The sequence below is a fragment of the Opisthocomus hoazin genome, chromosome Z (genome assembly GCF_030867145.1).
Source record: "Opisthocomus hoazin isolate bOpiHoa1 chromosome Z, bOpiHoa1.hap1, whole genome shotgun sequence".
Taxonomy (NCBI): domain Eukaryota; kingdom Metazoa; phylum Chordata; class Aves; order Opisthocomiformes; family Opisthocomidae; genus Opisthocomus; species Opisthocomus hoazin.
In genome coordinates this window covers 43597015-43611982 of record NC_134454.1, presented here as the reverse complement: position 1 = coordinate 43611982, position 14968 = coordinate 43597015, and the positions used below count along the sequence as shown (strand labels likewise).

The following is a 14968-nucleotide window of genomic DNA, read 5'->3' as shown; positions in this document are numbered from 1 at the left end:
ACATTGTTAATGTCACAGGTACAAGCAATCAATAGCGCAATTTGTTTCTGTATAAGTCTCTTGTTCACAGCAAATCTCAAAAAAAGACTCTTACGTTTATTCCAAAGTGTTCAGTGATTCCTCTTCCATGTTCACCAAGGACTCCAAAGGAAAGGCTCTCCTCCAAAAATATTCTAACTTTATATTTGTACTTCAATTTTATCTAAAACAGAGCAAATGATATAAAATACAAGTCAACCCTACCAGAATTTGGTAACAAAACAGGTGGAGGAGATGAGGTAAAGACAGACAAGTCCAGTATCCTGAATACTGCAAAAATGTCAGCTCTACAGATATGTTCTGTCATTAAGACATTTTAAAAGCCTTCAAAATTTTTCCACCATGTAAGATTAGAGTAAATATTAAAAATGTTCATGTACCAAAAATACTTCTAATTTTTTTTTTCCAAATAGGCTATCAAGTACTTTCAAGATAATGCGTTTTCCCAGCATCTCTTCCATTATCTACAAGCACACAGCCTACACAAAAAGCCAATTTATGCTGAATAGCAAATGTTTTCCTTGGAATCACTGTTTCAGACAGCTGTGTGAGGGTTTCTTTGAAACCTCATAATTTTTTTTTAGCTATAACTTAGTTTAATGATTTAGTATCATACAGCATACCTGAAAATACAGTATATTTTACGGGTTAAAAACTAAGACCGTAACCAGATATTCACTGGCAAGCCTCATTACATACAGCTTCAGAATGCCAATCCTGATCAGAAGTTTCAAATCAATGTCAGATTTGGGATCGCCATTTCATGAATGTTTCACAAAGCAAGAAGGTAAACAAAAAAACTGCATGCAGAGCTTTTCTATGTAGGCTGAACTATATGATACTACCATTGATTCAGCTACACGTTTTCATATGGAGAGTTTAAAAGGCAAACTGAAACCACTTACCAATTCTGGAAGAGGGCAAACATCTCCTGTGTTCATATACAATCCTTCCACTACAATAAACCTTCGAGTTACACGGGCCTTGCGAGGATTCTTCAGAGAAAGATAAGGTTTCAGTTCTTATCAATCATTACTAACAAGCAAAGCTCTGAAGACTTTGTGATAGGGAAGGACAGTAATGGGAAGGGAAGGAAGACAACGTCTTTTTCAAGAGGCTTTTACTTTCATTTGAACTTAGTATTCATCATTCTTAAAAGTTGAAATGCTTCACTGGTCTAGTTTTTCTTCATTTTGTAATTAATTTTAAAGCTTTTAACTCTGACTCAAGATTTAAGATGCCTTGTTCTGCAACAAATCATAACCAATCCATCTGAACTTTATTCATAAAATACAAACAACACAATTACAGAACAAATACTACAAAACTTGATCTCTATTCTATTCATCATTAGTCTGAGCATTTAGAAGGCTTTTCAACAAGTGGTTTGTGCACCAGGATTCTTCACAAACTTCTCACAAGTACTGTCTTCATAAACACAATGCAAAAGTACCCCTAACATTCATGTTACAATCTCCTTGTCTGATTGCTGGACAATATTGGCCACATGAATATCCTGCACTGGTTTCTGTTTAAACTTCAATGGTATGATTTGAGTTTCATCGTTTTAAAATGTCATTCCCCTGATACTTACTCTAAAACTTAGTGAAATCTTCTTAAGAGGATATTAAATCATGCTTCTTACCTTTTTCAGTTCTTGTAAAAATATTCAGGGAACATCTATTTGACTGCTCTGAGTGGTAGGCACCAAAACTAGGCACAGCCCACTCCACACGCTGGACCAACTCTAGCGGTAAGATCTACTCCTTCCTAGTCAGTATGTTTTAATTATACACACATGGTCTACATTAAGCTCTTGGCCACCAACTTTATGTTCACATTCAGCTAACTACATTAGGAAGCTTTAACCACGTAGCTAAATCAAAGCACTCTGCTCTAGCAAACCAAACGTGTTTCACAAACTGCATCACTAGTCTGTCAACCACATCTGAAAGATCATGTAAATATTGTGTGACAAAATGCATTTTCCATGCAGGTATGTTAACTAGTATGTTATCTATAAATTTGCTATTAAGCAGATCCATTACTGATTTAGACTGACGTTAAGCTGATTGTAGTCTAATTATGCAGTTTATCTAGTTTACTTTTTCTATGTGTTAGCACAAAATCAGCTTTCTTCCAATTGTCTGTAACTTTCCGGCATCCTGTGAATCAGGCACATAATGGTGATATCTCTTCAGCTAATTCTCCTAACAAGTTATCTGTACTCACTGATCCTGATTTTAGTAGCTGCTTTTGGACACCCTTTTGTATTACTGTCAGAATGAGAAGCAAGCCATCAAACTGACCCAAATTTTTCAAGAGAGAGAACTTAAGACTTAAATGCAACATAGGGGAAGAGTCTAAAGGAAAAAAAAAAAAGAAACAGAATCATGTTGGTTGTATAAATTAAAGGGCTAGGACTAGTCGCTTTTGTGATGATTTTAGGGTGTTGCATTCGAACTGATAATTAACTTGCATGACTTATCAGGTAAATGCACTTACACAAAATTTCTGAAAGACCAAAAAAGCACTCCATAATAGCATTTAAAAAAAATAAAATAATCTCACACTTCAAGTCACCCGCCCATAAAGATACTTCCCACTACCAATGCCTGTGAGCTTGCTACCAGTGGTTACGCAGATAAATGCAAATAAACTTTTTTTTTTTAAATCTATCTAATTACATAAGCAACATTAACTGCTCAATAAAGATCTATGAAAACCAAATAACTGCCTATAAGCATTACAGCCACTCAATTACACAATCTGGTAAAAAAATGTGGGGAGGTGGCAGAAAAGAGTACAGATATTTCTTCAAAGGAAAGGTACCTTTTGATCTTCAGTCTCTTGTTCTTTCAACAGTCGTTCAAGGTCAGCCATATCATTATGCTTAAATAACTTGATGTTACTACGAGATGCTTGTAATCCCTTCTGAATAGCAAAGCAGGCAGCTTCATCTCTGTAAATATAGCAAGCCCTTCTAAGTTTGCACTCGGTTTAACAATTATTCAAAGAAAGCTGGCTATTAGGACTGTCCTGCTTTTGAGCAGATACCTGTACTTAGGTGTAGTTAAAACCAGATTTATTAAAACATCACATATTTTATTTACATTTTGAAAACTCAGTTCCAAAGCTTCTCAACTTTCCTATGCACTACAATCACTAAAGGCAAGCCAACGTTTTTTTTTTCCTTGAAGAGTACACTGGTCCTTTTGTTTGTATGACAGCAGTTTATCCGAGTACAGCATTCCACGGACCAGGTACAATACCATGGGAATCATCCCAGAAACCTCTCACTCCATTTGGTCTGGGTCTTACACAAAGGGTGCAAAGATGTGCCTGTAACACTTATAATGGACCTCCAAACTTTCAAAACCTATGTTTTAATATCCTTTCGGAATTATTATCTCAGTGTTCAAAGAACTATCCATCATTTCTACGAGTTGGAAAAGCAAATCTCTGAGCATGATGGGGTATGCAGTTTCACAGTTGCTTAAGTCGAGTAATCTTTTTGAAGTGGCAACTAAATCAAACCTTCCGCATAGGTTACATGCAGTAATTTCAACCAAGCTGCTTTTAAATATGGTAAGATCTTTTGTCAGTGAGAAGCTGAAACAGTACAGGAGAGCTCAGGATACACTGGCATCTTGAATACCATGCGCAATCCTAGCTATTTGTCTCAAACAAGCTGACCCAGAAAATGTTCCAAGACGACCAAAAATCATGATCAAAGTTACGAAAGAACTTCTGTAAAAGAAGTCAAACAGGCTGCATGCCTTACACTTGGAAAAGAGAGGACTGAAGAAAGATTTTGTCAGACAAACACAAAAGTATCAGTGTATTGTGGCTTAACCCCAGCAGGCAGCTAAGCCTCACACAGTCACTCGCTCACTGCCACCATGGAGAAGGTGCATCAGTTCACCGTCTACAAATCAAGCGCATCAATTGAAATTAGTAGGTGTTATACTCAAAATAGGTATTTCTTTGTATTTTTTCACAAAATGTTCAAGTTAAACTGTGAAATTACATGTCATAGAAGCACTGTGGATATTAAAGATTTACAAAGGTACTAGAAGTGTAGGAAGACTTAAGAAAAATCCATCAATTATTACTAAATCCACATCCTCCTCTTCAGCTCAGGATATTTTAAGTATTGTTACATTGTTTCTCCTGTTTTTATACTCTTCCCTGGACAAATTATGACTGGCTACTCTAAGGGATCAGATACTTGGCTTGCTGAATCTTAGTTTGACCTTGCATAGCTGTTCTTGTGTTGTTTTAATATGTACCAATATTTATCCAACTAATCCATTGCAAATATGCATGAAGGGAACAACTGTCCTGCAAGAAAGGTGACAAGTCAGCAGCAAACAGGAGAAAAGGAAACATGACTGTACAGTTTCTTAAGCAGAAAACTGGGTATTAGACTTTGCTAGCTCTTGTATACACCAGTTTGTCATGTGTTTTTTTTCAGCTGAGTATCCAAGTCTGCTCTTTCATGACAAATGCAGTAACTCATTTGATTCAGAGTATTTAGCAAAGAAAAGATATTTGAGCTTTGTACAATAAAATACTTAATCGAAACCTGCATGATTTTCTAAACGGTTAACTTAATGTGATTAAGAATAATGAAAGAGAAAAACTGAAAGGCAAACTCTTTAATATGGAATTTCCCAAGTAGAAAACAATACTTACACAAACACAATGTCTCCTCTTTTCGAATATGCTGGAATAGCACTGGCAATTGTTGCAAATCCATATGAGTATATAATAGCTTCCTCTGTCTTCATGAATTTCGCTAGTCGATCTTCTAATTCTAAGTGAACATCTATTTGAGAGAAAAATTGAAAAGATCTTACATGGTTTACTTGTTTTCATATCATTCAAAGACTACCATTGCTTTTAGCAATCATCTAATTGAAGGAAACAGAATGTTTATTTGTAAGAAGGGTCTAACAACAAAAAACTTCCCCCAAACCAGCTGCAACCAATCCAGCATTACTTAAACTGACAAGTAACCCAATATTAATCTGAAACTTTGATAGATCTGAAAATATTTATGTAATGTGGTTCTCTCATGTTCTTCTGCAATGGTAATTAAAATCCACTTGTGATTACACCACAAGTAAATGATGCAGCATTCCTGGACTGTGACTAGGGAGCACAGTTACTACAGTCAGACAACAACTAGCTATGTAATTTATAGCAATTAATGAGGTTCTCTTGGCAGACTGTCAGTTCTTCCAAGCTGGTGCTTCCACTACATATAGCACAGCTATCATTACAACGGAAATCTGCTCTTGCCATGTTGCAGTTGCATACCATCTCCTGAACACACTTCAGCCAACTGAAGAGGTCATCACCTCCACACCAGAGATCACTCACCCTTAAAATAAATTGACACAATTACACACAGAAGCATTTCCCAAACCAATTTCATCAAAGTGACCCATGTTAGGAAAAACCCACCACTAAATAGAAAGATTAAGAAGGGTAATACCACATGGTGAGTGGACTGCTTGCTGCAGAAAGGTGACCACAGCATTAAAAGTATTCTTCCTAAGCAAAATAACCTCTATCTGACAAACTGTTATTTTAACTGTGTAACTCTTTTGCCACAGCCCACTTCTGCTAGCAAATGTTAGTCAGAGAATTATGCATTTTATCAACTGGAAATAAACAAGATTAAAGGGCAAACAGAGGTCCTTTGCATGTGACTTTAAAGATCGCCACCAGCCAAGTGCCACCTTTTTGCAATTACGGAAAGTTGACTGAAACTAAAATCAAATGAGGCAACATCAGTTAAAAATACAGATTCTTGAACAGCCTATGAGGCAGAGTTATGTCAATATTGTTGTTTCTAGCCAGGTACCAACAGCAAGGGTGTAGGAAGAAAGCGCTTTGTAAAAATCTTGACTTTGCCATACTAAACAAATATCTAGCATAACTATTCCCCAAAAGGGCACATCCACCTGATTCACATATTACACAATAAAAGCAAAAGTATGTCTTCAAACAACAGTCTCCCAATGACAGTCATGAGCAATTTTGTCCATAGACTGCAGAATACAAATCTTCAATAATCCTTTGCTAATGCCTAACTGAGCATCAAAAAATGGAATGGAAAGGAATTCTAGTATTTGGTTTTCCACTGGTTTTAAATGGAAACCAAAAGTTTAACCACTTATTACTTGAAAGTTTTCTTTTGCTACCTATCACTTTGATCCAGGTATATCAGATACACTAAACATTTGGAGAAACCTACAACAGCCTTTCTTCTCTAAAGTCTTTGGAAGAAAGGGTACTAATTTGATTTATACCTTTTCCAGAATCTTTCTATCTTTTTCGTTATTGTTACATGGACCAATGAAACAATATCCAGTCAGGCACCAAAACAGGATGGATGAACTTTGATTCAATTATTGAACAAAAAGCCCAAGAAAAAAAGAGGCTGGCCACATGGCATTTAAAACATGCAATGTAGACAACATTCAGTGAAAAATGTTTCTTCTTGAAGCCCTGCCAGTGGAGAATAACAAATTAAGGGAAACAAGGACTGAACTACTACTTTCAGTGCTCAGCTATCGATACCTAATGGGGAAAAAAATGTTTGAGTGTGAAAGACCACCTACATCCTTTAACTAAAAAACTGGAAAAGATGACGAGACCATCATCATTACGAAATGAAAACTTGCATGCTTCTCACTGACCTGTACTCAACCAGAACCACTACTACACTGAGCAAAGGCTAGGGGAAAATAGTGGGCAAAGGAAACACTGTCAGCAATAATGAGCTAACAAACATAATCAGATTTGTGTTAAGGAAATAAATTTTACAAGCCTAGTAAATTTTGCCAAGGGCAAGAACATTTACGTTCAGAACAACATACAGCATACACAATTTGACAGATCATTACATAAGGGAAGAAATGCTTTGTATAACTGTGAGGTTGAAAAGCTTAAGACAGTATTAAGGCTTCGCTACCATTACACGGCGATAAAACCAGAATACTCTCTGACTCTCCTATTCTTCACTGCAGTGATTTGCTTTAATCTGGTTACATCACTTGCATTAGCCTACCTTAAGTGAAAGCTGCAAACACTACCTACAGTACATTTGCACAGAGGAAGATATGATCAGAACAGCTTTCTACATAATTATGAAACCTAAATAAAGCTATTATTGCCAACAACTACTATGAAGTTCCAGTTCAGTGCCTAGCATGTGCTCGCATGCAAGTCAAAAGTAGAAGAACTGAGACCAAACCCCACATCATTTTGTATATATTTTATTGGGTAGCCAGTCCTGATCTTCACACTGGTACAGATATTGTGGCTGTTAGGCAATCAACAGCAGCCCAAAACCGGCCCCCATCAGGAATAAAGTCATACACCTCTCAGCTGTCATTATGGAGAAAATAACCATAAAGTTTCAGTTATGTGTGAATACATGAGTATTTCAAGCTTATCATAGCATAAAGGCATGGGTGCAGTTTTCAGGGATAGAGCACAAAGCAAAAATCTCTTAACAGGGACTCACTGAATCTACGAAATCTCTTCAAACAGGCAGACATACGAAAAATTAAGTCTCTATTCAAAATAAAATATAACATGGTATCTACGTTTCAAAATAAAGAGATCTCTAATACTGATATGAAATATCAGCCCCTAAGAGGGGAAAGTTCTGAGTGCAACAATCGACAACCATCGATTAAATAGTACATAGTTAAGTAAGAGGAAACTAGGTAGTTCTGGACACAACACGACTCATTTACAAAAGTCGCAGTACATGATAAATTGTGTGAAAAGTTTGAGGTGTACAACATTACTGACGTAATAAGCGTTTCTTATCAGAGACTCATAATCCTGCAATACTCAAATGTTTAAAATCAAGGGAAAATTGGAAGACAGCTTGGAATCCAACAAGGACAGCAGGTGTTCATCTCAAATTTTAAACCAATTGTCTATGTAGTGGTGGATACACCGGAAGGCTGTGCTGCCATTCAGCGAGACCTGGACAGCCTGGAGAGCTGGGCAGAGAGGAACCTGATGAAGTTCAACAAGGGCAAGTGCAGGGTCCTGCACCTGGGGAGGAACAACCCCATGAACCAGTACAGGCTTGGGGCAGACCTGCTGGAGAGGGACCTGGTGCGCTAGTGGATGACAAGTTGACCATGAGCCAGCAGTGTGCCCTGGCTGCAAAAAAGGCCAATGGGATCCTGGGGTGCATTAGGAGGAGTGTGGCCAGCAGGTCGAAGAAGGTTCTCCTTCCCCTCTACTCTGCCCTAGTGAGGCCTCATCTAGAGTACTCTGTCCAGTTCTGGGCTCCCCACTTCAAGAAAGATGAAAAATTACTGGAGAGAGTCCAGCAGAGGGCTACAAGGATGATGAGGGGACTGGAGCATCTCTCCTATGACAAGAGGCTGATGGAGCTGGGCTTGTTTAGTCTGAAGAAGAGAAGGCTGAGAGGGGACCTAATAAATGTTTATAAATATCTGAAGGGTGGGTGTCAGGAGGATGGGGCCAAGCTCTTTTCAGTGGTGCCCAGCGACAGGACAAGGGGCAATGGGCACAAACTGAAGCACAGGAAGTTCCGTCTGAACATGAGGAAGAACTTCTTCCCTCTGAGGGTGACGGAGCACTGGAACAGGCTGCCCAGGGAGGTTGTGGAGTCTCCTTCTCTGGAGATATTCAAGACCCAGCTGGACAAGGTCCTGTGCAGCCTGCTGCAGGTGACCCTGCTTCAGCAGGGGGGCTGGACTACGTGACCCACAGAGGTCCTTCCAACCCCTAAAATTCTGTGATCTATAAAATACAGTATCTCAAATAAGTTAATGTAACATCATTTCTTCACTATATCCCCTGATTTGTGAAATGGAACATTTACCCCAAAAGTTCAGAAGCCAATGAACAGCAATCAAACTAAATGCAAAAGCTATACAGCTTGGATCTTCAGACTAGACCTCCAAAGAGGCCAGGAAACAACCCAAAGAATCTCTCACTTACCAGAAAAAAAATCAACTATTAACCACTCTGTTTTGAATAATTACTAGAAAGAAGCAAAGTCAGAGATTTCACAAAATGTAAAATCATCCTGGACTCAAAAGGCAGGAGGCATTAGTCCACAGGTTTCTTTAAGCTTTTCAGAGTTTTTTGGGGAAAAACCCCACAAACTATGTATGAACTCCAGTAGATCACTGCTGAAACATGATCAGTGAGGGAATCTAGCCTCCTAAAAGCTCTCTACTAATCAATGGGCTACCACCACCTTCTTTAGAAATGAATTATGGTCCTAGGCTAATGAGCAATCTATAAGATTGATATCAAAGACCCAACTTCGCTCTGATACATAGACTTTAACAAATCAAAACAGGTACAGCACTTGGTTGATCACTTAAAGGACTAGCTTGATTAACTGAGAAAAGCTCATGTTAGTCTTGAATTCAAGTCAAAGCTACAAGAAGCTAACTCTATGAAATCATCCGAGTACAAACACACTGTGAATTCCATCACCTCTGGGAAGAGACTGGAAAGTTCACAAGAACAATGAGTGGATGGTTTTAGCCTGCTACTGTGCAGCTATTCATGTATTACTCTCTGGTTTCCATGCCATATTTCAAAATACCAGTGCCTGTAAAGAACTGTTCCTAGAGGCTGATAGTTAACAACTAACTTACTGCTTCTTAAACAGAATGAAAAAACCCTTAGTAACACCTCCTCACGTCATAAAATCTCCCAATTACAGTTATCAGTAAAGGAAAACTTCATTCTGACTACAGCATTAGATAATAGTCTTTATCATAGAATTCACACTGCCCTCTTGTGGTCTATTTAGAAATTTATAATTAATTTACAATTAAATTCACCGTGTGTGATTAAATTCTAATACATTTATTTTCTCTTTCTACTATGGTCACCAAATCTAAAACAGATTTTATTTAACTTCGCAAGTCTCCTCCAAGACCATCACTACAAAGAGTAAGAAAATTATTACTAACTAGTAATTAGCAATTACAGTAAAAAGTGTGTTAAGAGGGTAACTGCTCTTCATAGTGATAGAAATAATTTGCTGCTTATATATAGGACTATTTTGGCTGACTTACCTAACCAGTCTGAACACCTTTAAAGGCAGATCAAAGAAAGTTACTTACCAAAAGTACCATAGAATCCTCTAGGTCCACAAGTGCCAACACCATATTTCTTCAGAGATGCCTGGGCCGCACTCTTAAACAGAAAGGAATTACATCAAATATTTATTCCTACACTAGATTTCTAACTCTTCTATACACCTCACATTGACAATTCTATACCAATATACACAGGCCAGTTCTTCCATCACGTGACATGGCCTGCTTTACAGAAAGTGTAGTACTATACTGATTTCTATCAATTAATTTCACATCAAAACTAGACAACTGTTTGAGCATCATTCATTGTATTCTGATAATTAAGGACATCAGATACTAATCTAACTTGACAATCAGCTAGTATGCAGTAAGTGCAACAGACTAAACTTTAGTAAAAAGACAAACTTAAACAGCACAAAATGAAAAGGTTTATGATCTTCCTTGCTGCTTTAGAAGTGCACTTCCTCGACAAAGTTTGTGTTTTCTGAAGTCCTTCTTAATTTCAAGATAATATACAAAGTAAAAGAGGAATAATCACACAAATACAATAACTAAGAACTCACCTTAACCTTTTCATTATCCAAAAGTCCAAGAAAGTTAAACGATGCGAAGTTTATACATTCCTTGCCATTAACAGTGATTATATGGGTGGGAGGACTGGAAAAAAATTAAAGACCTATTATGAATGAACAGTTGCCATTTTCATAAACAGTCAAAGAGTATAGGAGTTCTGTTTTTCAACAGTAAAAGGCACACAGCTTCTTCAAGATTCCCACTTTTCACTTCTTCCTTTGCAGCTGCCAATCATTATTTTAAGTTCAGTGTCAAGTCACAAATATGCTACCATACTCGGCAAAAACTGTATGCCTGTAGTTTAATAAAGAAGTCGTAAATACCTTCCCAAGATATTTAGCTTAATGATTCTTTGTTGAAAACTTAATTAATGCAAAGATGACTTCTGAAGAGATAAATAAAGCTTCTCCTTTAAAACCAAAGTTGTATGTATTTGAAAGAAGGAATACCACAAATAAAAAGGAAATTACTTACTTCCATTATAAAAGTTGATTTATACTCAGTTTTTTTCATAAAGCAAACCCACAATACCAATGAGTGTGAAAATAACCAACATTAACAAACGAACAAGAGTACAATACATATGAAACAAGGGGCAGAGAAATTTTCTGCCCTAAAAAATTATTATTATTTAGGTAAACAGTTTTTAAAAAATTGAAGATAAAAATAGCTATTACCCCTTTAAACACAAGCATCGCATCTGTGTACTGTATTCTAAAAGCAATCCTGTTTTGGCAGCTATACATTTCAATACTATAAATCAAAAGTTTCAATTAATCATTCAGTGTTGAGAATTCTCAAAGTTAAGCCAAATACAAAACCTTCTGTCTGCCCATTTCTGTATGCTTTGTCAAATATTATAGTTGAGATCCTATACTATTCCTCAAACACAATAGTTTCAATAACTTTTTCTCATGTGGAAACCAGCACTGAGCAATTTTCCAATCAAAATCAAGCAGCGCTGCTCAAATGTCAAATGCTTGTGCACAACTGCTCCAAATCCGGTTGTTAACAATATTTAAATGGGTAGTATATTTGGTGTGCAAAACAAATAATCTTTAAGTCCAAGCTACTCACTACAAGTTAAGAAAAACACTGAACTGCCTGAACTTTACTTAAAAAAATGCAATGATACTGTTTAATATCTGCTGACTTTAAAACTTTAGCACATATTACTTCAACCAAGCAATTGTAAAGCTTTGGAAAAACAGCTTGGAAAGCTTTCAGCTAACATAGTGCACGTGCAGTGCATCTTCATCACTGTCGTTCCATGACATTAAACTGACATGAGCTGAACCTGACCCCACAAAGCACCAGTCCTGCATCACTGCAGTGCATCTTCTGCACAGAAGCAGCATTAAACAGATGTTCAGCAAACTGCTTTGAGGAACTGACTGCCATTAAGAATATACCTGCACCTATTACTCTGTCTTGCCCATTAACAAGCTGTACCAATTGTTGGAAGTCCTATTAAGTGAATCAACTATTTAGGTTTGCAGATACTCACAAGAGCAGACCTATACTTCCGCATTTTGGCACTAACACAAGGTTCAGTATATTCCTAGCATACTACCAAACCTTGTAAATTTAGAAGAATTTGCCCCCACAGCTCCATCTCTCAAACCTAGAAAACACACTAATGTTCACCAACAACTTGACCCTAATTAAGCTGCAGCCCTCATGAAAACATGGCCACACTTTGCTATCAGAATTTTATCCAACCCTCTAAAGGAGCATTTATGGTTAGGCAGAAAACACTCATGGAAAAGTTTATTCCAGTGAATAATTGTTACCAAAACATGGATCCTAACAGTATCATAAAAATCTTCCTTGCAACATCAAAATCAAGTCTTTGCAAGAGGGAAAGAGAGAAACACTTCACTTCTTTATATTTTCACGTATCTCCCTTCCCCTAGTATAACACAGATCATTAGGTATCATGGTTAGGGACAACAGTTAACAGATACTGAGTGATCCAGCTGAAACCGTAAATAAAAATACAATTCACACTATATTCAAAGGACTTGTAAGTAAGCCCTTCAGAAATCATGTCTTTTATGGACTGAAAGCACTCCATCTGTACTTGGACCACTCACATCTTCAGTGTTGCATGTATTGAAAAATCAGTCACAGAAGATGATAAAGTTAAAAGCCAGACCATTAGTGCCTTTTTATTTTAAAGGAAAATGAGAATCAGCATGAGAATTTTGCAGACATACTGTTTTAGGAAATAGGTTCATATTTCCTGAATGAGGTCTTGTACAACTAAGCTACCTTCCATAGGTTAGTTCACAGAAAGGGTACCACAAAAAGTCACCGATTTCTGGACTGTGACCAAGCTATCATGGGTAACTTGACCGCTAAATCAAGACTGATCACTTTTTTTGTTTGGACAAGTCTCTGCATTATTGTCTTCGCTATCATTTAGCAACGTTACTGGGATTATGCAAGTGTTCAGCAGAAAGGAGCATACTAACATAAGGCACAAACTGCCTTGCATATTGAGGAAGGAGGAAGTCTGCCTCTCACACACAGTGGGTCAAAATTTTTACTGAAATATTTAATACTTTCTAAGTGGTTATGAGCCTATATAAACCCTATCCACACATTACTGCAAATATGCAATATTGAACTACCACATATGAAGATAATAAAGATTTATGTAAATCATCATTCATGGTAGACATTAACACATGAAAACCATTGAAAGAAGAGTACCTCATCAGCATCAATAGGGTCCCCCTAAAATTCTAATTAAAAAGGGGATAGAAATGCTATTGAGCTGGAATTAGGATGCAGACACTTTCATTTCGTTATTAATGCTGAAGCTTGGGTTAAGTTTATAGCCCAAGTTACAATTTCATAGCCGTTGAGCAACTTACTGGAAGTTAGGTAGTTGGCAGTTTAAATCTCACAAGAAAAATGCCAAGTTTTCCCCATAGCCACTATTAAGTTTAACAGCCACAACATCTTAACATTCTGTCGCAACACATTCCCTAGCTGTAAGCACTGGAAAGTTCTAAGTAATTTAAACATTTTCTGAATTAATCTACATTTACATTAATTAATACATAGGTATATTTATTAATATTTTTTTAAACATCCAACATGTCCTTTATCTCCACAGTACTGCCTGTTTCAAAATTCTGAACAATAACAGCAGGATTGTTCACATCATAGTTGATTAAAATAGGCATCCCTTTTCTAAGGCAGACTTCTCTGCAGTGGTTAAACTACCAAAATAGAGCTCCCTATGAAAGCAAATAATTGTGCTCTGTTGCTAAACTATTTTAAATTATTAGTGTCACTAGAAGGATATTAAGAATGCTTATACTGTAAAAGTTACTGACATAAATCTGAAGCTTGCGAAAGAAATTTCAGAGCAATTTCTGAAATACTGTGACTCTTGCCTATGTCCACAAACATTTTAAAAGCCCCGTAACAGAGAAGAAAATAATGCTGAGCCATAATTTCCTCAAACAAATTTGCCATCAAGCATCTCTACTTCTGATTGTCCAAAGAGGAACAACTTTTCATGAAGTGCCAAGTGGCTAACCACAAAATCAGTTTTTCCTGCAGTGATTTGTGATGACACAATTTCCCCCCCACCCCCACACAGAAGGTGGTCACCACTTCTGGAGGTCTAAGTCTACATATTCAGAAAAAATGAAACAAATTACTACCAAACAATACAGCCTCATAATGACAAAAAAGACTAAGTGTCCCTCCCACCATCCCCAGTATTTTTTAAAAAATTAGTTACATTTAAAGTAAGAAACGTTTTCTTAGTAAGATAGTCTTGATAATGATGCAAAACCAAGACAATTTCTTCAGTGGCATATTCAGTCCTGCTATCTAAAAATACAATTCATTTATGAAAGGTTTTGAGGATATGGAAATGCTTAGTAAGAAACATGCTTAAAATTATGGACTTCAAGTATTTAAGTTGAAGACAAACCTAGAATTTATTTTGGTTACATTTACCCTGAAACAATATTGTAGTTGAGAGCCGGGTGATCTTTTGGTACAGGAGGTACAAGAGGCTCTGGCTGCCATTCTTCAATCAACTCTTCTTTTTCCTGAACAGGAGAAAAAAAACATACTGCTCAAAAAGGATTCCCATTAGAAAAGACATTACGTGCTAATAAGCAGTTGGTAATGGAAATGATGTATGCTATTATGTGTCACCATTCTGAGATAGTCAGAATTGGTATTATCTCAGTATG

General features: G+C 36.9%; 1 protein-coding gene across 1 annotated transcript in view; it reads right to left on the bottom strand.

Moving 5' to 3' along the window:
• Positions 1–14968, bottom strand: part of SPTLC1 (serine palmitoyltransferase long chain base subunit 1) — a 37324-nt gene that overhangs the window by 10642 nt on the left and 11714 nt on the right. The window contains exons 3-9 of the mRNA XM_075411447.1: positions 14727–14821; positions 10733–10826; positions 10194–10266; positions 4738–4870; positions 2872–3001; positions 945–1034; positions 95–202 (exon numbers count right to left, since the gene is read on the bottom strand). Coding sequence (XP_075267562.1) covers positions 95–202; positions 945–1034; positions 2872–3001; positions 4738–4870; positions 10194–10266; positions 10733–10826; positions 14727–14821 — 723 coding nt within the window. The remainder of the gene's footprint in view (positions 1–94; positions 203–944; positions 1035–2871; positions 3002–4737; positions 4871–10193; positions 10267–10732; positions 10827–14726; positions 14822–14968) is intronic.